At 44.8% G+C, this 24838-nt stretch overlaps 1 protein-coding gene across 1 annotated transcript in view; it reads right to left on the bottom strand.

The window, feature by feature from the left end:
• Nucleotides 1-24838, bottom strand: part of ITSN1 (intersectin 1) — a 2682533-nt gene that overhangs the window by 1988336 nt on the left and 669359 nt on the right. The window contains exon 12 of the mRNA XM_044072770.1: nt 9919-10006. Coding sequence (XP_043928705.1) covers nt 9919-10006 — 88 coding nt within the window. The remainder of the gene's footprint in view (nt 1-9918; nt 10007-24838) is intronic.

The following is a 24838-nucleotide window of genomic DNA, read 5'->3' as shown; positions in this document are numbered from 1 at the left end:
GGTTAAATCTAGCACAAAACAGACAGCTAGGCACGTTATGATCAGGGCCTAGGCAAGGAATACAGTACAAATGGAAATCCTTATGAGGTATTTGCTTCCCACAAGTAATGCAATTATTAACTTTTACTGACATCGGTATGGAGCAAGAAAAAGTTTCCCCAACGGGGTACTTAGCTTTAGTGAAGACTTCGGTCCTGAAACTCGAATTCGAAAACTTCAGGAGTCGGCCGACCGGCACTTGCAAACTGCTTCCGCTTCGGGCACCGCGCGGCAAGAAAGACTAAAGAAAATGGCATCAGCTGCCTGTTTTATACCCCTGAAGACCTGACGTCATGGAAGAAGAGAGAGCAACCGACGCAGGACCCAAGACTTTGGAATTCAGGCCGACTGAGGGCAACCTGCCAGCAGATTTACCCAAATGTAATGACTGCAACAGTGAAACATGAAGAAAGTACAGCTGTGTACCTACAATAAATGTAGATGTTAGAGTGTATTTCACTGTTGCAGTCATTACTCTTGGGTTATCCTGCTGGCAGGCTATCCACAGTCGGCCAGAATTCCAAAGTCTAGGTCCGGCGTCGGTTGTTGTCGCCTCTTCCCTGACGTCAGTGCACCAGGGGTGTAAAAGATGCAGCCGATGCCATTTTCTTCAGTTTTTCTTGCCCCAGATGTCAGGTGCCCCAAATAGGTAGGCTGAAAAATATATCAATAAGAAATGCATACACAAACATAACATTTCCTTCGTCTACAAGCAAATACACCAAAAAGGTTGTATAGGATAGAGAAGTGCAGATAAGTCCCAGCAAAGAGAAGGGGGATGGTGGGTGGGTAACCTGGACTGCAACAGTGAATACACTCGAACATCTACATTTATGGTAGGTACACAACTGTACTATGTTCATAGTGTTTCACTGTTGCAGTCATTACTCTTGGGTTGAATCCCAAAGCTGAGGAAGGGTGGCTGGGCTAAATAGGATAAGGAGAGGCTATGAGGCCCTGCAGAACTTCAGTGGCAAACCCTGCTCTGGACTTAGAGTAGAGAGGCAAGTGGTAGTGCTTTGTAAAGGTGTGCACTGAACTCCAAGTTGCAGCCTCTAAGATTTCTTTGGTTGGTACTCCCCTGAGGAAGGCTGCTGAAGTGGCTGCTGCTCTGGTGGAATGAGGCCTAATGCCCTTAGGCACTGATTTGCCATGTTGAGAATAGCAGAAATGGATGCAATGGGCTATCCATTTAGAAATAGTCTGTTTTGAGATAGCCTTTCCTTGTGATCCTGCAGCATATGACACTAAAAGTTGCTCAGTCTTTGTGAAAGCTTTAGTTCTGTCCAAGTAGAAGCATAACTGGCCTGTGTATGTCCAAAGAATGCAGAATTTCTCACCCTTGTTCTGTGGATTTGGGTAAAAGGTAGGCAAGTTAATGGTTTGATTGAGGGCCACACTGGACACCACCTTAGGCATAAATGTACGGTTTGTCCTCAGCTAAACCCTGTCTGGATGAAAAATGATGAAAGGTTCCACAGCCATGAGTGCTTTTAACTCCGAGACTCGCCTTGCAGAGGTTATGGCTAGGAGCAGAAATGTTTTCCAGGATAAGAATTTAATATCCGCTGTTGATGCTAGCTAGAAAGGAGGCAGTGTGAGTTTTTCCAAAACAAAATTGAGGTCCCAGGCTAGAATTTGTGCTCTCCTTGGAGGCTTAATGTTTTTGGCCCCTCTGAGGTACTGCCTTATTAAGGGATGAGAAAGGGTAGGTGGTTCCGTATTGTAATGTGAAGAAATGGCAGAGGCATGAATCTTAATTGATGAGAAAGAAAGGCCTTTGTTCAGCAACTCAGTCAGGTACTGTAAAATCTGAGGAATGTTTGGTACAGACGTGTCAATGCCTTGGCCCTGGTTCCAAGCACAGAATCTCTTCCATTTTTCTGCACAAGATTTTCTGGTACTGGGCCTCCTGGTCTCCAAGATAACATCCATAACAGCTTTGGAAAGAGGAGTGTTCTGAATGGCTACATTATCTGCCATGCTGCCAGATTTAAGGTCCTGAGTTGGCTGTGCAGGATCTGATTGTCTTGTTGGGTCAGCAAGTGAGAAGTTTGAGGCAATATCCATGCTGGGCCTTGAGACAAGCTGTTTAGGACTGGGTACCAGTGCTGGCGTAGCCAGTTTGGTGTAATCAGAATCATTTTTGGCTTCTCTTGTCTGACCTTTCGGAGTACTCTGGGAAGGAGAGGTAGTGGAGGAAAAGCATATACTGTTAGATTTTTCCAGCTGAAGGATAGGGCGTCCACTTTCCATGCTTGCTTGTGGTAAATCCTTGTGCAAAATCTCTGCAACTGACCGTTGTGAGGGGAGGCAAATAGATCTATGTCTGGGCATCCCCATTTCCTTATTATCATCCTGAAGACTTGTGGATCCAGTTTTCATTCGTGGGGATCCAGGAGGTTTCTGCTTAGTTCGTCTGCCAAGGTATTTGTTTTTCCTGGCAGGAATTGTGCTTGCAGTTGAACTTGAAAGGCCAATGCTGTGTCCCATAAGGTCACTGCTTGTCTGCAGAGGGGGTAGGAATGAGTACCTCCCTACTTGTTTATGTACCACATGACCGTAGTGTTGTCTGTCTTTATCAGTAATTGTCCTGGATAAAGCAGGTCCTTGAAAGCTGTCAGGGCATTTTGAACAGCTAGCATCTCTTTTAGATTGATGTGAAGATGCATCTGGTTTGCAGGCCATGTGCCCTGAAAACATTTTCCTGCCATATGGGCCCCCACAGGCATAATCTGATGCATCCGCTGTCAGCGTCTGTCTGGCTGTGGGTGAACTGAATGGCAGACCCTTGTTGTGGTGACAGGCTTCTGCCCACCATTGAAACTCCTGTTGTAGGCAGGGAATGAGTGCAATTACTGTCTCCAGGCCGTGGCAATGCTGAGTCCAAACACTTTTCAGATACCATTGTAGTTTCCTCATATGCAGTCTGGCGTATGGAATTAGTAGAAAGCAGGATGCCATGAAACCCAAGGCCTGAAGGATTTTCCTTGCAGGTAAGTGGGTTTTTGTTGCCAATTTCTTGAAGTAAGTAGTCAATCGTTTTTGTTTGTCTGGCATGAGATAAGTCCATCTGGGCAGTTGTATTTAAGCTTGCACCCAGGAATATTATCTCTTGAGAAGGCACTAGTTTTGATTTCTTTTCATTTACTGTGTACCCTAGGCCAATTAGTAATCTTTTTACAAACGCCAGATGCTACAGAAGAGTGTCTTTGTTCTCTGCTTGAATTAGGCAGTCGTCCAAGTAGGGATATATTTGAATTCATTTTTGTCTGCAAAACACAATTACTGGTGCCAGGCATTTTGTAAAGACCCTGGGCGCAGTAGATAAGCCAAAGGGCAGTGCAGAGAACTGGTAATGCATTGAGCCAGCTATGAATCCGAGGTATCTTCTGCAAGATTGCCTGATTGGGACATGCAGGTATGCCTCTTTTAGGTCCAAAGTTACTAGCCAAGCCCTCTTGCCCAGCATGGGCAGTAGCTGCTGAAGAGTCAACATCTTGAATTTTGGAACTTCCAGAAACGTATTTAGTAAAGACAGGTCCAGAATTGGTCTCCAGGTTTTGTCCTTCCTGGGTACTAGAAAAAGTCTGGAGTAAAATCCTTGTCCCTGCTCTTGTTGTGGTACTTGCTGAATGGCCCTCATTGTCCATGAGGGCTGTAATTTGTTTTTGTGCCTCTGCCCATTGATTGTGTGGCAGGTCTGGTATGCCCTTTGAACTTGGTAGAGCGTGAAAATGGAACCTGTAGCCTTGGGACACTATGTTCAGAACCCATTTGTCTTGGGTAACCATTTTCCAATTTGATGAATAAGGTGCTAGTTTTCCCCCTAAGGGGGTTGTCAAAAGAAAACTGCTTGGAACTAGTAGAGGAAAGTCATTGGGACTGTTTCCTGTGAGGCTGTGATTTGTCTTCTCCGCTTTTGGAGGTAGGAGCACCCCATTGTTTAGGCCTGTATGAGCCTTGGGGCTGAGATCTGCCTCTGGGACGCCTGTATCTGCCTCTTTGTGGTCTGTCTGACACTGGAAAGGACCAATTTTTAGAAGGCCAGTTCCTGCTAAACCTGGGTGGCTGTACCTGTAAGAAATCCTTGACTGTCTGCATGGATTTTGCTTTATCCTCCATTTTTTTCAACACCTCTTCTGCTTTAGTACCAAAGTATCATGCTGTAATGGTGCATCTAATAATTTAGCTTTAACATGATCAGGCAGATTTTGTTCCTTTAACCAAGCATGCCTTCTAATAACAGAACCTGTAACAGTGGCCCTGCAAGAGGCCTCCAGTGAATCATAACCACATTGCAAAGTATGCTTTCCCACTTGTTCAGTTGCATGCAATAACTCCTGCAATTCCTTGTTCTCTGAACATTCAGTATTTGTCAACATTTTCTGTTTAAGTAGTGACATTAAATATTGCTGATATTTAAGCATATGAAATTGACAATTTAAAGCCCTTACGGCCAGGGTGGCAGAAGTGTATACCTTTTTCCCCCATCTGTCTAGAGCCCTGGAATCCCTATCAGAGGGGACAGGGTTTTTTGCAGTGGAAGCCTTAACCCCCTTGGGACCCTGAGATATAGTTTCTAGGTCAGCAGCGGGGTTTTTATATAGGAATTTATAAGAATCCGGGACCCTGTAGTATCTGTCTAGCTTAGCAGGTGCAGAGGGTAAAGAGTCAGGGGACAGTCCGGACTCCGAAAATACATCATCTACAATGTCTAGGACAGGTGGAATGGCAAGGGGTCTGTGCTGAGGAAGAAGCAGGAAGTCTCTGAGCCTTTTCTTAGACTCAGAATATTCTTGGCTCTCCCAGTGGAAATGCTCCCGCATAGTATGCAGTGTTTCCCCAAAAGAATAGTCCTCAGGAGGAGAGGCTGAAGGAATGGATTCTTCAGCATCAGAATCCTCATAGGGAAGCATGGAGTAATCCTGTTTAAAGGAGGAATCAAAGGAAATAGATACCTGATCAGAAGAGTCGTACTCTGTCTCTTGCCTAGGCCTCTTATCAGGAGGAGGATGAGAGCCCCTGATCAAAGTAATTAGGTGTTAAGCCATTTTGAGCATCTGTTTTTTTAGGCATGGAAGTCTGAATAGGAGAACGCTGTACTTGTTTCTTTGTCTTTAGAGCTGCTTTAGTCTTTGTCTTTGAAACTGAGGATGGCTTAATATATAGTTGTGTAGGTCTGAAGACACCCTCAGAAGCAGATGCCTGCTCAGCGGCTCTGGACCCATCTGAGGGATTGATATCAGAGTGTCCAATACCTTGAGTTTCCAGAGGCCCAATCAGCTCCATGTGGGAGTCTGTAGCGGCCTGTGGCTCTGAGGTAGCGGGTGCCAGGGGCTGCGAAAGCGCCTCACTGAGAACCGGCGAACCGACGACTGGCCTAGAAGAGGCTTCATCGTTGTTTTTGGACCTCAGATGCCTATCCTTGTCCTTATGTTTTTTGTAAACTCCGGTTGTCGGCTGTTCCGCCGGCATTATATAATTAAATCTTCGGCCAAAGTAATGAAAAGCAAAATCGAACAGACGCTTGATAGTGCGTTGGTTGAATCTAGCACAAAACTGACAGCTAGCAACGTTGTGATCAGGGCCTAGGCAAGGAATACAGTAAGAGTTAAAATCCTTATGAGGTATTTGCTTCCCACAAGAAATACAATTGTTAACTTTTTCTGACATCGGTCTGGAGCAAGAAAAAAGTTTCCCCAACGGGGTACTTAGCTTTAATGAAGACTTCGGTTCTGAAATTCAGATTTGAAAATCTCAAGAGTCGGCCGACTGGCAGTTGCGAACTGCTTTGGCTTCGGACACTGCGCGGCAAGAAAGACTGAAGAAAATGGCGTTGGCTGCATCTTTTATACCCCTGGCACACTGACGTCAGGGAAGAGGAGACAGCAACCAACACCGGACCTAGACTTTGGAATTCTGGCTGACTGCGGGTAGCCTGCCAGCAGGATAACCCAAGAGTAATGACTGCAACAGTGAAACACGATGATTATCATCTACTGAATTCCTTTGTGACTTTGTGTTTAGGCAAGTGTTCGAGATCCAAAAAGTCTCCTCTGCATAGGCTGGTTGGTTATACAGTGATCATTCAAAATAAAAAAAGATTCTGGAATAGTACCTTTGATTGTATCTGTCTATGAAAAAATCATTTGTTTGTTAGGAGGTTATCCACAACATATCTTGCCTCTTTTCTTTGCCAGGGTAGAGCATTTTCCATGGACTTTGCTACTGGGGGCATGAGATGATGGGGATCATGGAAACACTTCAGAACTGTTCCCTAAAAGACACCATAAGGTCTAGCACAAATCAAAACTGTTTCCCCTGCAGCCTTGACAATGAGAAGGCTATAGCATTTCCTGGTGTCACCCAGACAACCCCAAGATTGGGGAGTTTCTACTCCTGGTACATAGGAAAGGGCGCTGAGAAACAGTATCAAAAGCTTTTGAAAGGTCAAGGAACAGACAGGACATCAATAGTTTTTTTTGTCTCTAGCCTCTGCGATTGTCTGAGTGAAAGAGAGAAGGGCAGTGGAAGTGCCGAGATTGGGCCTAAAGCCACTTTGAGTGGGGGTCAGAAGTTTTTCCTGAGTTAGACATTTGATTCTGATATAGATATTTGAGAAACTGATTGTGCATGCATTTTCGAGTATTTTAGAAAGTCAGGAGAGAATGGCTATTGGTCTATAATTTGAAGGATCAGTAGAGTTACCTCCTCTGTGTAGTGATTTGGTGTAGAAAGGGTAGGCTACAGAGTTGACTGCCAGTTTAATAAAGGAAGGTAGGTTAACAGAAGAGGGGGAACATGGTTTTAATTTAAAGAGAACAGATTTCATATAAGCAGTAGGGACTGGTTTAAGAGAAAAGGGGGTGGGGTCTTGGTAGTAGTGGAACAGGTGAGTGAGGAGTTTTGACTGAGTCAGTGTGGGTTAGTCTGTGGATGCATTCAGTGAAGTAAGAGTTAAGTAGTGTGGTGGTTTCTTGAAGAGAGTTGTTAGTGTAGGGGTTAGGGGAAGTAGGTACCCCTGGGTGAAGGATTTGATTAATGGCATGCCACAATTTTTTGGGGTTAGAGTGATGGGTGGATTGGGCCTCATCGCAGAATTTTTTCTCATCTTTGTCGATTCGCTTTTTGGTGAGATTGCCAAGTTCTCTGTATTTTTGGAGTGGCATAGTGAATTCGATTTTTAACCACTGTTTCCAATCGTTATCTCTTTTTTTCATAAGGAAGTGCCTTTTGTGAGCCAGGGGATGTGGTTAGCTTTTATCCTAATTTTTCAGAGGTGCTAGGGAGTTAAGTACATTGAAGAAAGTATGGTTGATTCTAGGACAGCATTATTGAGAGAAAGGTGATGTAGGTTAGACCAGTTCACTAATGACAGCCTATCATTAAAGGTTTCATCATCAACGCAGGAAAGGTTGCGGCAGTCTCTGTACAGGTGAGACCTGGAAATTTGAAATGTGTCTTTGCACATAAAAAGGAAGGTGGTCATGCAGGGAGTGAGGTAGAATGCCAGAGTTAGGATTAAGATTTGTATTGGACACAACAATCCAATCCAGGATGGGGCTGCTGCCTTGACAATGAGCGAGTGAATGTTGTGATTAGTTGATTAAAGCCATGAAGGCTGATGCTAAGATTTGGAGAGTTGGTGGTTATTTTTTTCCAGTCATGTTGACATGTCTTAGTTTGGTTTCATTTTGGTTAAAAATAATAATAATAATCTGCTCCAAACTGTATAATCTCCCATTAAAGGTAGGGAGATAGGGGGATGTATAAAGCCTTGCGTCTTCATTCAGAATATGAAGCCAAAACTCGGATCCACTGCCAGACAAGGGAAAGGCCCAACTCTAAAAAGCTTTCAACTACCAGTGGTAGCAAGCCATTAAGAACCAAACAGGTGCAAATACTTTAACCTTTTGGATTGTTTTTAAAATGACACTTTGTTGTTTTCATTCTTTATTAAAACGTTTCACTTTTCAATTTTTCTTTTTACCAAAAGAACCAGGATTCCTAGTAGCAGCAGCAGCAGCAATGTTCATTTGATACACATCATAAAAGCTGACATACTTTTCTTCTCCAGGATAGTTTTCTCATTAAATGCTGCACAGCAAGGACAGAAGAATACATCACACTTTCCCACTAAACAGGGCAAACAACTAAATGACAACCTTGAAGGAAGATTTTGACTGTTACAATAACTATAAGGAAGTGACACCCTTGGGGTATGTAGTTTACTAATGCAAAACAAAAAGTTAAATATTTGACACTTAATATTTTATAAATATATACATACGTATATATACACACATGCATTTAATACAAACACACTAATATTATATTGTTTTATAATAATTAGGGCTGCTATGAAGCAATCTATGAATTGACAAACATCAACAGAAATACGGTTTTGATTTTTTGCATAAAAGAATAGAAAATGGCAGTGAGTGCATCCTCTTCTGTAGCTCAATTGGCTCCCAGTAGCCGTAGAATAAGATTACCAATATATACTTATAGGAACATCTACCTCCTGGCCAGTAGACTGACATTTGTCTGTGGCTAACAAGATCATTATAACGTACACTCTGATGTAACAACTGACTAATGAATTACCTGAAATCTAATACTGGAGAGAAACTCATTACTAGAATTTTCTTTTAAGAGAAAACTCTTGGAATAAACTTTGCTTGCTAAAAGCAAAACAGACTCTAAGGTACCTCTTTAAGGAAGAGGGCCTGGAATTTTCCAGGAGTTGGAGGGAAATTTAGTCTCTAATCCAAGAATGCAGCTTGCCAGTGAAGTCATCAGTGGCCTTCACTGATCACATCCAAAAAACATCTGACTTTTGTGAGGTCCCCAAATGTGATAAATTTACAGACCTGTACTCCCATGTCAGTTCTGCTCTTCAGTTAAGTACTACTACAGTCCCCTAGAAAAGATGTTTTGCTTAAGACTAGGTTGGCAATCTAGGGCAATGCTATCTAGCTCTCTGGTAGTGTTCTCTGCTGTTGTAAAAAGGCATCTTTGCTTTGAGTTAAACAGGTGTGAATAAGAGAAAAAAACACCGGGTGTGGGGTTTGAATATAACCTTTAATGCTTATACATACTTTAATGTCATCTGAACACTTTCAATGATTTATTGTGAGGCTACAGGAAAGAGGACCTGCCAAAAAACAAATCTCATGTATGTATGTCTATTATACATATAAAAATAGAAAGCTTGAACCACACTGTCCAACACGTATACACACGCGCGCGCGCACACTTGTACACACACACACACTCGTACACACTGACGCTCGTACACACACATACACACATGCTCGTACACACACACGTACGCACACGTACACACACACACACGTACAACACACACTCTCCATCTTAGCCACATCAACATGGAAAAAATTGTGTAGACAGAATGCTCAGGATGTTGATTCTGACGTTAACCAACTACATTGACTTTACTCAGTGTAAGATTATCAGATATTTGGATGAGTGCAGTGCCTAGGTAAGGGACATCTGCATTGAAGGCAGTAAATGTGGTATGGCTACTTGACAGAAATGAAGTAATAAATTCTGAAGTAGAAAGGGAGGAAACCTAAGGAGAGACCAGAGAAAAAGATGCATTTCTAAGGGACTACTCTTCTCTTCCAGCACAGTGACCGATGGCACCTTTTTTATTACTACTATTTTTGTTTACTCTAAACAGGTAATAGAAAAGATATGTTTTTTTCATTGTCAAACAATTTAAGTGACTTTCTTTTGATAAATAAGCACTTGCTAAAGGACTGTTCAAATAAAGATCTACTGCCTTGGAATGCTCTAACTTTAGGGAACTAATACAGCAACAGGACAATGAAAAGTGGTATTGACACTTACTGTGCAAACTGTTCTGTTGAACTTGTTTTAACTGGTCAGTCAATGTCTGCTTTTCAGGGATCAGTCGGCCAAGCAGCTGTTGACATTCCTGCAAGGAAAATACCAATATACTATTGATTTACAAGGTATGCTTCTTCATCCAGGTATTTATGCAGCAACAGATTCATTTATTAAGAGACACTCAAAACATAGCCCAAAAAAAGGACAGTTAGACAAACAATAGCTCAAGAGTAACATTAGTAGTTTTAAATATTTTTGATAACTATAACTCCACAGCACAAATGCACTTAGCACACTGACTTAAGCAACAGAAAGTAAAAAGCATTGTCACCAAACTCAGGGAGCCTTTAGACGTATTAGAGGTATTTTAAAAATTTTGTGAACATTTGTATAAAGTAGAGGAAAGTGGAAACCAAGAGAAAGAACAATTGGAAATAATTTGGAAGACTTTACTGTGTCAAGGTCAGAGGAAGATACTGCTCAACAATTAATAGATAAAATAGGAATACAGAAAGTACAGTTGTGTACACTTACCATAAATGTAGATGTTCGAGTGTATTCACTGTTGCAGTCATCAAATTTGGGTTATCTGCTTGCAGTAGCCCTCAGTCGGCCTGATTAACAAAGTCTTGGGTCCTGAGTCGGTTGCTGTCTCTTCTTCCGTGACGTCAGGTAGTCAAGGGTATAAAACATGCAGCCGACGCCATTACATCAGTTTTTCCAGCCCCAGATATCAGGTGCCCCCTTAATGAGAAGCAATAAAAAAATAAAAAAAATACATACATACATATATATATATATATATATATATATATATATATATATATATATATATATATATATATATACATACACATATATACATATATATATATATATATATACACACACACACATATACACACACACACACACACACACACATACATACAAGGTTATACCTCCAACAAAAAAGCAAATACACCAAAAAGCTTTTAAGCATAGTAAAGGAGAGTAGAGGTACAGCCAAAAGAAGTCAGGAGGCTGGAGGGAGGGTAACCAGGACTGCAACAGTGAATACACTCAAACATCTACATTTATGGTAAGTGTACACAACTGTACTATGTTCTTCATGTTTCACTGTTGCAGTCATCACAACTGGGTAAATTCCAAAAGCTAAGAATGGGAGGAGTCATTTGGACAGCATTAGGACCAGCTATAAGGCCCTGCAAGACTGCAGTGGCAAAGCCAGCTCTGGATTTAGAGAAAATCGGCAAATGGTAATGCTTGGTGAAAGTATGTACAGAACTCCAGGTAGCAGCTTCTAGGGTGTCCCTGGTAGGGACATCTCTGAGAAAGGCTGTAGAGGTAGATGCAGCCCTGGTTGAATGGGGTCTGATACCCTGTGGGATAGTTTTCCATGGTGCTTATAGCAGAAATGAATGCAATGGTTTGCTTTGAAATAGCCTTCCCCTCTGCCCCTGCAGCAAATGCCACAAGCAGTTGTTCAGACTTCCTTTGAGGTTTAGTCCTGTCCAAGTAAAATTTAAGTTGTCTGTTCACATCTAAGGAGTGCAGTATCCATTCCCCTTTGTTCAGTGTATTAGGAAAGAAGGTTGGCAAATAAATGGACTGATTAAGAGCCACACTGGTTACAACCTTGGACATGAAGAAGGGATTGGTTCTGAGGGACACCCTGTCTGCAGGAAAGATAATGAAAGGCTCCACTGCCATAAGGGCCTGTAATTCAGATACCTTTCTTGCTAAAGTGATTTCTAAAAGGAAGGCTGTTTTACAAGAAAGGAATTTTAAATCTGCACTTGCAGCTGGTTCGAAAGGAGGAATAGTGAGTTTCTCCAATACAAAGTTAAGGTCCCAGGCTGGAGTTGGGGCTCTCCTGGGTGGTTTTAAGTTTTTGGCCCCTCTGAGAAATTGCTTGAGCAGTGGATAAGAGAAGAGGGGTGGTTCTGTGCTATAATGAGCTGAAATGGCTGAGGCATGAATTTTGATGGAGGAAAAAGAAAGTCCCTTGTGAAGCATCTCAGTTAAGTATTGAATAATCTGAGGTAAGTTGGGCACTGTTGTGCCCATCCCTTGAGATTGGTTCCAGGCACAGAATCTATCCATTTTTCAGCATAAGATTTTCTAGTACTAGGCCTCCTTGCCTCTAAAAGGATCTCTAACACTTGTTTACTTGATGGATGGTACAGGAGAGATTAGGTAATTAGCCAGGCTGCTAGGTTCAGGGTTTGATGTTGAGTGTGCAGAATCTGGTTCTCCTGCTGTGACAACAGGGTAGGGGTCTGAGGCAGGTGCCATGGAGCCAACAGTGATACACTGCGCAAGAGCGGGTATCAGTGTTGGCATAGCCAGTCTGGTGCAATCAATATCATCCTTGGTTTGTTCTACTTGATCTTTAGTAGTACTTTGGAGAGGATAGACAGAGGAGGAAAGCTGAAGGACAGAGCATCCACTTTCCAAGCTTGTTTGTTGGGAGACTTTGTGCAAAATTTGTCCAATTGGTAGTTCTGGGGGGAGGCAAACCGGTTTAAATCTGGGCTATCCCCACATTTGCTTGTCAACATGCTGAAAGTCTTTCATTCCAGTTTACACTCGTGTGGGTCCATGAGGTTTCTGCTTAGTCCGCCTGCCAGTGTATTTAGTTTTCCTGGCAGGAAATGAGCCTGCAGATGCACTTGATAGCTCAAGGCTGTGTTCCACAGTGCCATGGCTAGATTGGAGTGGGGGTAAGAATGGGTACCCCCCTGCTTGTTTATGTACCACACAACAGTGGTGTTGTCAGTCTTTACCAATAATTGTCCTGGAAGAAAGTGGTCCTTGAAGGCTGTCAGAGCATTCTATACAGCTAACATTTCTTTTTGACTGATATGTAGGTGCATTTGACTTGGGTTTGATTTGCCCTGAATGCACTTCCCTGCCAGGTGAGCCCCCCATGCATAGTCTGAGGTGTCTGTTTTTAGGGTTTGGGGGGCAGGGGATAGAGTGAATGGTAGTTCCTTGTTTAGGTGGCAGGCCTCTGCCCACCAAAGGAATTCTAACCGTAGGCAAGGTCTGATAGGAATCATTGCATCTAGAGCCTGAAAATGTTGACACCATAGGCTTTTTAGATACCATTGTAGTTTCCTCATATGCAGTCTTGCATATGGAATTAGAAGAATGCAGGAGGTCCATGAACCCCAAGGCTTGCAGCATTTGCCTTGCAGATAGCAGTGTTTTTGTGGCCATTAGTTTGAAGTAAGTTGTCAAATGAATTTGTTTCTCTGGCGTGAGGAAAGCCACCTGGGAAGTTGTATTCAAGCTTGCTCCCAGGAATATAATTTGTTGACAAGGTACCAGGTGTGATTTATTTTCATTTATGGTGTACCCAGACAAGTCAGCACCTTTTGTACAAATGCCAGATGATTTCAAAAGTATGTCCTGGCTTTCTGCCTGAATTAGACAATCATCCAGGTATGGGTATCTTTGAATATTTCTTTGCCTGCAAAATGCAATGACTAGAGCTAGGCACTTTGTGAATACCCTGGGAGCAGCAGATAAGCCAAAGGGCAGTGCAGAGAACTGATAGTGCATGTAGCCTGCTTTGAAGCATAGGTATATTCTTCAAGATTCCCTGATTGGGATGTGCAGGTATGCTTCCTTTAAACAGAGTGTTGCCAACCAGGCATCTTTGCCTAGCATAGGAAGCAACTGGTGAAGAGTTAGCATCTTGAATTTTAGAATCACCAAAAAATGGTTTTAAGGTAGACAGGTCCAGGACAGGACGCCATGAGCTGTCTTTTCTGGGTACCAAGAAAAGTCTTGAGTAAAAACCTAGTCCCTTTTCCTCTTCTGGTACAGTCTGAATAGCCTTTATGCTTAAGAGAGAGAGTACTTGCTTTTGAGCCTCTGCCCACTGATTTGAGTGTAGATCTGGCTAACCGTTTGGGGCCTGGAAGAGGCAGGAAAGGACCAATTCTTAGAGGGCCAATGCCTACTAAATCTTGGAGGTTGTACTTGTAAGAAATCTTTAACAGTTTGCATAGATTTAGCTTTTTCCTCCATCTTTTTAAGAACTTCTTCTGCCTTGTTGCCAAACAGGCGGTCCTGATTTAAGGGAGCATCCAGTAATTTAGCTTTAACATGATCTGGCAAGGATTGCACCTTAAGCCAAGCATACCTTCTAAGTACAGACCCAGTGACAGCAGCCCTGCAAGATGCCTCTAGTGAATCAAAACCACATTGCAAAGTATGTTTTCCAACTTATACAGCAGAATGCATTAAATCACGTAAATCCTTATTTTCAGCACAATCACGAATCAACATCACTTTCTGTTTAAGTAATCCAATAATATGCTGCTGATACTTTAACATAAGAAACTGGCAGTTTAAGGCCCTAATGGCCAAGGTTGCAGAAGTGTACACCTTCTTACCCCATCTATCCAGCACCATGGAGTCTCTATCATAGGGTGTAGGATTTCTGGCAGTAGTAGCCTTAATGCCCTTGGGTCCCTGTGAAATGGTCTCAGGATCCACAGTACGATTTTTGAAAAGGAACTTGTGAGAGTCAGGAATCCTGTAATATCCATCAGGTTTTCTGGGAGCAGGAGGTAAAGAGTCAGGTGCCAAGCTAGATTCTGAAAAGGCATCATCAACAATGTCTAGTACAGGAGGGATAGCTAAAGGCCTGTGCTGGGGCAGGAGTAAGAAATCCCTAAGCCTCTTCTTAGAATCAGAGTAATCCTGACTTTCCCAATGAAAATGCTCCCTAAGAGTATGCAAAGTTTCACCAAAAGAGAAATCCTCTGGGGGGGGGGGGGGGGGCAGAGGGAATAGAGTCCTCAGCATCAGAATCCTCATAGGTAGATAAGGGTAAATCCTGGTCATCAGAGGAAACAGAAATTTCAGAATCCTGGTCAGAAGCATCATAAAAAAAAAAATCAGTCCTAGGTCTCTTAGAGGGGTAAGGTTGGCTTCCCCCGATTAAAGTAATAAGGTCTTCAGCCATTCTTATCATTTGTTTTTTAGGCATAGAGGCTCTGGGCTTCGGTTTTCTAGGCATGGTTCGAGTTTTAGGCCTTGAAGAAGATGGCGTTGGTTTGATATGCAAGTCAATAGGCCTGAATACACCCTCAGAAGCAGGTACCTGCTCAGCGGCTCCGGACCCATCCAAGATACAGACAGATGCAGGTTCCATAGTTGAAGCATCTCGCGGCATACCGGACTCCGAATGGGTCTCGGTAGAGGCCTGCAAATCTGAAGTAGCGGGTATCAGGGGCTGCGAAAGTGCCTCACTGTGTACTGGCGAACTGGCAACTGGCTTAGGAGAAGCGTCGTCGGCAGCTTTGGACCTAGGCAACCTGTCTCTGTCTTTATCTTTGCATTGTTTCAGAATGTCGGTAGTCAGATGGCTTACGGAAAACATATCTGGAGAATTGAACCAAGCATCAAAATATTTAGAAGCGAAAATATACAGACGACGGATAGTTCGTTGTTTAAATAAGGCAAAAAAACGACAGTAAGGTACATCGTGGTCAGGGCCTAGGCAAGGAATAAAGTACGAATGGAAATCTTATGAGGTATTTGCTTTCCACAAGAAATACAATTATCTACTTTTACTGACATCGGTTTAGAGCAAGAAAAAGTTTCCCCAACGGGGTACTTAGCTTTAGTTAAAGACTTTGGTTCTGAAACTCGAAAAAGAAAATTTCACGAGTCGGCTGACCGGCACTTACGAACTGCTTCTGCTTTGGTCACCGTACGGCAAGAAAGACTGATGTAATGGCGTCGGCTGCATGTTTTACACCCCTGACTACCTGACATCATGGAGACAGCAACTGACGCAGGACCCAAGACTTTGTTAATCAGGCCGACTGAGGACTACTGCAAGCAGATAACCCAAATGTGATGACTGCAACAGTGAAACACGAAGATCATCATAAAGGCTATGTACAAATCAAACAATTAAGTCTCCAGGAACAGATGGTATGAAGAGGAAGTTTGGAATTTGGGAGAAAAGAAAGTGACAAACATCTAGAAGGTTTTGTTTAAAAATATTCTAAAAGGTGGGGAAGTATCAGCATCTGGGAAGAAATATGCAGAATCTGCATTACCCGAAGAGGACAAAAACCCTTCAGATCTAGCTTCATGTAGGCCAACTTCAATTTTAAACCATATTTAAAACGTATTTAAGTCTATACTAGCTAAAAGAATGGCAAAGGCGTTGCCAAGATCAAGAAATATTGATCAATGTGATTTTGTGAATGGAATCAATCATCTGACAACATTAACAGAACAGTGATCCAGGTGAAAGCAAAATTTAAGAAGACACCATTATCATCGGAGAGTGTTAATGCACAGAGAGCATTCAAGAGAGCCAGCCTGGATTTTACTGGTAGGGCGAAGGAAGCAAATGTATTCCCTTAACAAAATAATAGGGTTAACGGGGGGAGAAGGAATTAAGGTGGGAAGAATTCCTCTCAATTAGCAATGTTGGAACCGAGGAACCTGGCAAGGGTGCCCCCTCTTTATTACTTGCTTTATAGTTAGGGCTACTAACAATGAAAATGATGGACTCTCACATTCAAAGATAAGTGGTATGGTACTTAAGAAACTTTTAGTTATGTACTTACCATAACTTCGGATGTATGGGATCCATCTCGCCTACATTCATAACTGATGGGTTCGGAGCCGATCCATCGGCTCCGAATCGGCCACTATATAGTAGAACGAAGTCTCTAATTGGCTGGGCTACCCCTTATCCCACAATGCACCATGCCTGCTTCCCCAGATCTTGTTTGTTCGCTTTCATACCTACATCCAGACACAGAGACATACCAGCAACTGTAACAACTAAAGTCCTTCAAGAGAAAAACTCAGTAAGTAGCAGCATTCCCTCTAAATCCAATGGGAAGGTGGAAGGAGGGCGGGTACGTATGAATGTAGGCGAGATGGATCCCATACATCCGAAGTTATGGTAAGTACATAACTAAAAGATGTAAAGGGATCCTATCTCGCCTACATTCATAACTGATGGGACAGCGTCCCTAGCACCTAAATCCCGGGTGGCTCATTGGAAAACCCTCCTGAGAACTGTGGAACCAAAAGAAGCTCTACCCCGAGAAGCCACATCTATCTTGTAATGAGAAATGAAGGTGTGCGGAGATGTCCAGGTAGCAGCCGCACAGATATCATCTATCGATAATTTGGAGTGGAATGCTACAGAAGTAGCCATTGCCCTGGTAGAATGAGCCCTGACTGGGAAAGGTAGCTCTTTGCCGGACCGTGAATAAATGAAGGAGATGCAATCTTTAATCCATTTGGCTTTGGTGGTTTTAGCCACTGGTTGACCCAACCTATTTTCCGCAAAGGACACAAACAGCTGATCTGACTTTCGTGTCTGATTGGTCCTACTTAAATAAACGCAGTTGTCTGTGAACATCCAACTGATGGAAAATATATTCTGCGCTATTGGAGAATTTGGGAAAAAACACAGGGAGCTCCAAAGATTGTTGAATGCATAAGGGGGATGCTACCTTGGGCAAGAAAGAGGGATTTAACTTGAGGGACACTCTGTCTTTGTGAAAAGTCAAATAAGGAGGATTAGAACAGAGAGCCTGAAGCTCTGAGACCCGCTTAGCAGAGGTTATTGCCACCAAAAAGGCGGTTTTCCAAGATAGAAATTTTATATCACAAGTAGCTGCTGGTTCAAAGGGGCGGGCAGTTAAAGAAGCTAGAACCATATTCAGGTCCCAAGGGGGCACAGGATGGGCTATTGGGGGCCGAAGGAGCCACGCTCCTTTAAGGAAAGATTTGCAAAGCCTGTTTGCCATTAAGGAAGGCTCAAAGGAGACATGAAAATTAGAGATAGCCGCCAGTTGGACTTTAATTGTGGAAACTGAAGAGCCCAAATAAAACAAAGAAGCCAGGAATTCTAAAACCTGAGGTACTGGAGCGGTAAGGGGATCTATACCTCGTTGCTGGGCCCAAAGAACAAACCTCTTCCACTTGCTGGAATACAGTTTAATAGTGGAAGGTTTGTGAGAGGAGGACAAAATGTGGATGACGTCTGGAGAAAAAGAGTCATCTCTGACTAAGGTTGGAAGTGGAGTAACCAAGCGGCCAACCTCAAGGACCTGAGGGATGGGTGAGACGGTCCCGACTGATGAGTCAACAGGTCGGGCACCAGGTCCAGAAACCATGGGCCCTCCACTGCATACCTCAGAAGGAAGGGGAACCAAACCTGACGAGGCCAGTCTGGAGCGATCAAAATCATGTCGCTTCCTAGAAAAATTGCCTTCTGTATCACCTTCGGGAGAAGGGGAACCGGAGGGAAGGCATAAAGTAGACCGGGGGGCCAACTGTGAGCTAGAGCGTCCCTGGGAATCTGCCCCTGAGAAGGAGTCAGGGTGAAGAACTCCCTGCATTTCGCATTGTGAGGGCTGGCGAACAAGTCGCAACAAGGGAGGCCCCACTTGGCGAAGATGTTTGCAGCCACCCTGTCGTTGAGGGACCACTCGTGGGGCAACAGGAGAGTCCTGCTCAGCCTGTCTGCAATCACATTGGATTTCCCCGGAATGTGCGTTGCCACTAGGAAATGCTGGGTAGAAATCGCCCAGTGCCACACTCTCATGGCCTCTCGGCAAAGAGGGTAGGACCTGGTTCTGCCTTGCTTGTTTATGTACCAGACTACCGACATGTTGTCGGATAGGATCGCAATAGTACCCCAGGGGAGAGCATGATGAAGTGCTTGCAACACCAGTAGCACCACTCTCATTTCTAGGATATTGATATGTAAGTGCGTTTCGTGAGCCTGCCACGTGCCTTGGACAGACCTGTCCAGATAATGACCCCCCCCACACACCCTATCTGGGAGGCGTCCATGGTCACCGTGGCGACGGGAGGCTGAAGGGCAAAGGGTCGCCCCTGGTCCAGGTTGGAACGAAGCAGCCACCAACGTAGGTCCCGACGACAAATTTTGGTAATCTGGACCAAATGGTTCAAGGGAAGTTCCTGAAAGGACCATTGAACCGACAGTAGCCATTGCAGCACCCGCATGTGCAGCCTAGCTAAGGGGACTAGAAGAATAGTAGAGGCCATCGTGCCCAATAACTGCAGAATCAGTCTGGCCTGAACTCATGATCTGGGTAACAAGGTTTGAACCTGAGACTGCAGGACCTGAATCCTTTCTACCGGCAAGAATGCCCGCATTCTTCTTGTGTCTTACTCTGCGCCTATAAAGGTAATACGCTGAGACTGCTGCAGCACAGATTTTCCCCAATTGAACGTGATTCCTAGTGAATGACCCAAACTGACTGTGGTCATAAGCGCCCGAACTAATAGATGCTTGGAGGTGGCAGTAAGGAGCTAGTCGTCTAGATAGGGAAACACTTGGAATCCTAGACTTCTCAAGTGAGCTGTCACTACTGCCAGACACTTGGTGAACACCCTGGGGGCTGTGGTGAGACCAAAGGGCAGTGCTTGGAACTGGAAATGACTGGTTCCCAGGCGGAAGCGTAAATGACTCCTGGACTGTTGACTTATTAAAATGTGATAGTAAGCGTCCTTGATGTCTATGGAGCACATCCAGACATCCTTCTCCAATAACGGGAGAATGGACTGAAGGGTGACCATTCGGAATTTGGATTTTTTTACAAAGCGATTCAATGATCTGAGGTCCAAAATGGGCCTTTAGTCCCCTGTCTTTTTTGGCACCAAAAATAGTCGTGAGTAAGTTCCTGATCCAATCTGGTCGGCGGGGACAGGCTGGATGACTCCTTTTCTTAGCAGCTTTGAAACCTCGACCGTTGCTTGATCCCGCTGACTGGGTGGCACATCCGGGATTTTCCTGATAGGAAGAGGGGGGATCTTGATGAAAGGGATGAGATAGCCTCCGGTTATGGTTCGGAGCACCCACTGATCCTTGGTGATAGATTCCCAAGCCTGTGGGTGTTCTGCAAAACGACCCCCGACTGGCTCCGGAGATGCGCAGTCAGGCCACGTCTCAGGGACGGGGAGCGTAGGATGGACCACGAAAGGAATCGCGGTCTCCAGAGTTACGGGGGCCTCTGCCGCCTCTGGGGCGGCATCTTCCTGAACTCCCCCCCCTGACTCTAGAGGGGGGATCACTCGGTGGAGTAGGGAAAGACCTTTGAGATTTCATGAACCACATTTTCCCTCCTCTCTGGGCCTTAGGGTAAGGTCTAGAGGGAGCGGAAAAATGGGCCCCCACTGCAGTCAAGGTCTTGCCCTCCTGCTCGCACCGAGTCAGTGTGTCCTTCACCTTGGGTCCAAACAGGGAGGACCCATCAAAGGGGGCGTCGGTGAAGGAAGACTTAAAAGCCTCCGCAAAGGGACACAAGCGTAACCAGGCATGTCTTCTAAGAGCCACGCCTGTTCCCGCTGCTCTACTCGCCTCTTCGGCTGCATAAGAGATGAGCCTCATGGACGAGTTGACTATCGAAGATAGGGTAGTCATCTGGGTGCCAACAGTTTGGGCTAACGCCTCAGGAAGATTACCCGTAAGAGACTCACCTAACTCTTTATGGAGGTCCCTTTGGAGCCTGGTAAAATGACAAAGGTAATTCAGCGACCGCAGGGTAAAGGCTGCTGAAGAAAGGGTACGCTTCCTGTACCTATCCATGCTCCTGGAATCCTTATTAGGAGGGTGAATAGACGTTGAAGCCTCTGCCACGTCTTGCTGAGTGGCAGATCCCACCACCATCGCATCTACTGCAACTCCTTTAGTCAAAAATTCCTTTTGAGGAGGGTCTGAGAGGAACTTGTTAGGCCTGGCGGGCACCGGTTCCAGAGTCAGGGTGTTCCCACACCCTTCGAGAAACTAAATCTAGTAATTCATCGAAGGGTGGACACACCCAGGAGGCGGAGGGCTGGGCCCCAAAAGCCTTGAGAAAGACTGACTCCTCCGCGGAAGGGATTTTGGACTGCCAATCGCCTCTCTGTCTCATGATCTCGAGGATATCTGAGAATGAGACGTCATCCGACGACGATTTTGGGGACCCCTCCGCATCATCGAGGTCAGTATCTGATGTGATAGACTCATCCTGGGAGTCAATGTGCTTCCTCTTGCACAATTTATTTCTTGGAAGTTCATCTGAAGCGGATTTAGAAGGACCTCCCGGGAGAAGGGAACCCCCCAAGGGGGTAGCCTCAGGCCCTGGGGCCCCACTGTCGTGGGAATGAAGCACACCAGAAGCACCAGTTCCCAAGTCTAGGGACGGTGAGGTAGAGACTTGCTGAGCCGGCAAGGACATGGCCAGCACACTCCTCATGGTCTCAAAAGCAAGACCTCCAGACTCTACGGAGGACACCGGCTGAGAGACCACGACGGTACCGGGAATCCCTGCGGCCGATGCTCTGAGGGGAAGACTAGGCACCGAAGCTACCAGTTCCAAAGTGTTCCCCTCGGCCCCGACTGAGGAAGTCCCGGTACTGAACCCTGATGCCGAGGACAGGGTAGTTATGATGGTCGGAACAGAGAGGCTCCGAGGGAGTCTCGGTTCCGACTGGACAACTCTGCTCCGCTCTACCATCACCGACTCCAACGGCTCTGAGGAGGTTGGAGGAGGAATCGGATGCGTCGAAGTGGGGACCGGCTCTGGAGCCGAGTGGGCTGGAGCCGAGACCATTTTTGCAAAAACCGGGGACTGGAAAAGCCTCTGGATAACTCTGTCCAAATCTGAGTCTGACAACCTGGAGGATTTAGAGGAAATAGATGGGGGCTGAGACAACACCTCTCTCGGCTCCGATAGACCAGGGGACCAGCTTCGAAATGGCTCCAACACCATCGGCACCGGATCTGGAACCGTATGAATAAGCATCGGCGCCAAAGGAGACTTTGGGGCCGGGGGGGGGGGGGTCTGAGCTGCACACCTCCAACGGCTCCTAGACCAAAGGAGCCGAAGCAGGTGATTCGCCTCTCGATCCCCCAACCTGCGGCTCCGACACCAATGGAGCCGAGGAAAGAGGTATCGAGGCAGACCCTTCCACCCGAGGCTCCGAAGCCATTGGAGCCGAGGAAGAAGAGGTCGACCTATGCTTCTTGGAAGTCGGTTCCGACGGACTGGTCGGAGCCGACGACCTTTTCTTTTTAGAAGCTGGAGAGGAAAGAGAAGCCAAAGCTTCCTCAAAGGAGGGCTTAATAAGGCCCTTAAGGATCAATTTATTTTTACGTTCTTGAAGGACCCTAGAGGAAAAAGCATGACAAACACTGCATGTTTCCTGCAAATGTTTCAGTCCTAAACAATAAACGCAAACAGCATGCCTATCAGTAATAGACATTTTGTAGTTGCACTTGGTGCACTTCTTAAAACCAGACTTCTGCTCTTTTGACATCCTATCACATAAAGTACAGTTTTGTACCTACCATAAATGTAGATGTCCGATAGGAATGCATCTGCAGTCCTTACAAATGGGTTGTCCTGTCATCAGGCAGCCCTTGGTCAACAGTTCCAAAGTCTGGGTCTGGCATCAGCTGGTGTCGCACTTCACCCGGCGTCATTGCTGCAGTTATTATAAAGGCATCAGCCATTTTAATCAGTGTTTCTTGCCCCAGATGCCAGGTGCCCTCTAGGAAGGCTAAATTTGGATAAATGCCAATGATTCCAAATATTAGAGAGCAAACAAAAAATAAGCATGTATGTACATATATACAAACAAATACACCATAATAGATTCCCCAGCTAGCTATAAGAGGGCAAATACCCTAGGAGTACCACAGAGGGGAAGGAGGGTGGGTAATCCTGACTGCAGATGCATTCCTATCGGACATCTACATTTATGGTAGGTACAAAACTGTACTATGCCCTTCAAGGATGCATCTGCAGTCCTTACAAATGGGTAGAATACCATAGCCAAACTGGGGTAGGAGGAAAAATAAAATTATGGTGTAGTTAAGATCCCTTGCAAAACAGCAGTGGCAAAACCTGCTCGGGATCTAGAGTATAAAGGTAAATTATAATGCTTGGCAAATGTATCAAGTAGCAGCCTCTAAAATGTCTTTGGTAGCCACAGAAAAGCTGTGGTAGTGGCTGTAGCTCTTGTAGAGTGAGGCCTGATGTTTTCTGGAGTTTTCTTTCCATGGTAGGAGTAACAAAATCTAATGCAATTTCCTATCCACTTAGAGATTGTCTGTTTTGAAATTGCTTTCCCTTCCATTCCTGTTGCATATGCTACCAGTAGCTGGTCAGTTTTCTATTGCCCTTGGTCCTGTCCAGGTAGTAGCGTAATTGTCTATGTACATCCAAGGTATGCAACAGTCTTTCTCCCCTGTTCTGTGGGTTGGGGAAGAATGTAGGTAGGTGGATAGCCTGATTTAAAGATACTCTGGAGACCACCTTAGGCATAAAAGTAGGATTTGTTCTCATGGACACTCTATCTTGATGGAAGATCAGAAAGGGCTGTACTGCCATTAATGCCTGTAGCTCAGATACCCTTCTTGCTGAAGTGATTGCCAGCAGGAAAGCAGTTTTCCATGATAAGTATTGCAATTCTGCTGTTACTGCTGGTCCAAAAGGAGGAAGTGTCAATTTTCTAGCACAAAGTTCAAGTCCCATGCAGGTAATGGTGGCTTCCTAGGTGGTTTACATTTTAATTCCTCTCAGAAACTGCCTGAGCAGAGGATGTGAGAAGGCTGGAGGATCCAAGTGGTATTCTGCTGAAATAGCTGATGCATGAATCTTAATGGAAGAATAGGACAGGCCTTTGTGGAAGAGCTCTGCCAAGTATTCCAGGATGTTGGCTATGTTTGCCAGTGACACATCTTCTCCTTTAGCAGTACTCCAAATGAGATATCTTTTCCATTTTGCTGAATAGGTTTTCCTTGTTGAGGGTCTGCGAGCTTCCAAGATAATGTCTTTAACCCTTTGGGATAAATTTGGGTTAATTTGTCTTATGCAATGTTCCAGGCAGTCAGCTGCAGAGTTTTCAGGTTTGGATGCAGGGTATTGTAGTTGTTCTGAGTTAACAGCAAGGGAACTAGGGGTAGGGGCCATATTTGTTCCCGAGACATGCTCCTCAGTAATGGGTACCAATGTTGCCTTGGCCAGTCTGGAGCTATCAGAATGATCCTTGGACGGTCCTCTTTGATCTTCAATAGCACCTTGTGCATCAAAGGAAGTGGTGGGAATGCATATGCTGTCAGGTTTTTCCAACTGAAGGATAGGGAGTCCACCTTCCAAGCAAGTGGGTGGTACGTCCTGGTGCAGAATTTCTTTAGTTGGTGATTGCGTGGGGATGCAAATAAGTCTATTTCTGGGAGTCCCCATTTTCTTGTAATGGTTTTGAAGATGTCCGGATGCAGCATCCATTCGTGGGCATCCATGGTAGTCCTGCTTAATATGTCTGCTAGAATGTTTTCTTTTCCTGGTACAAAAATTGCTTGTAACTGAATGTTGTAACTCAGGGCCACATTCCAGAGGTCCAGTGCCATCCGGCACAGAGAATGTGTGCCTCCCTGCTTGTTGATGTACCACATAACTGTGGTGTTGTCTGTCCTTATCATCAATTGACCTTGTTGAAGAAATGGTCTGAATGTCTGAATTGCCAGTTTTACTGCCAGCATTTCCTTTAGGTTTATGTGTAGGTGCAGCTGATCTTGAGTCCATAAACCCTGTATGCACTTGTCCAGCATGTGGGCGAGGTCTGAGGCGTCCGTTGTGATGGTTTGGCTTGGTTGAGTGTTGTGGAAAGGCAATCCTTTGTTTGATTGACAGGCCAGAGCCCACCATTGGAATTCTTGCTTCAGGCATGGAATTATTGGAATTTGGGTTTCTAGGCTGTGCTTGTGTTGAGACCATAAATTCCTTAGGTACCACTGTAGCTTTCTCATATGCAGTCTGGCATGTGGGACCAATATTATGCAGGATGCCATGAAGCCCAAGGCTTGCAGGACTTTTCTTGCTGTTAGATGGTTCTGCTTTGTTAA

This window comes from Protopterus annectens, chromosome 5.part1 (genome assembly GCF_019279795.1).
Source record: "Protopterus annectens isolate FY-2018-M chromosome 5.part1, PAN1.0, whole genome shotgun sequence".
NCBI lineage: Eukaryota > Metazoa > Chordata > Ceratodontiformes > Protopteridae > Protopterus > Protopterus annectens.
The sequence above is the reverse complement of the archived record's forward strand: the minus strand, read 5'-3'. Positions and strand labels throughout refer to the sequence as shown.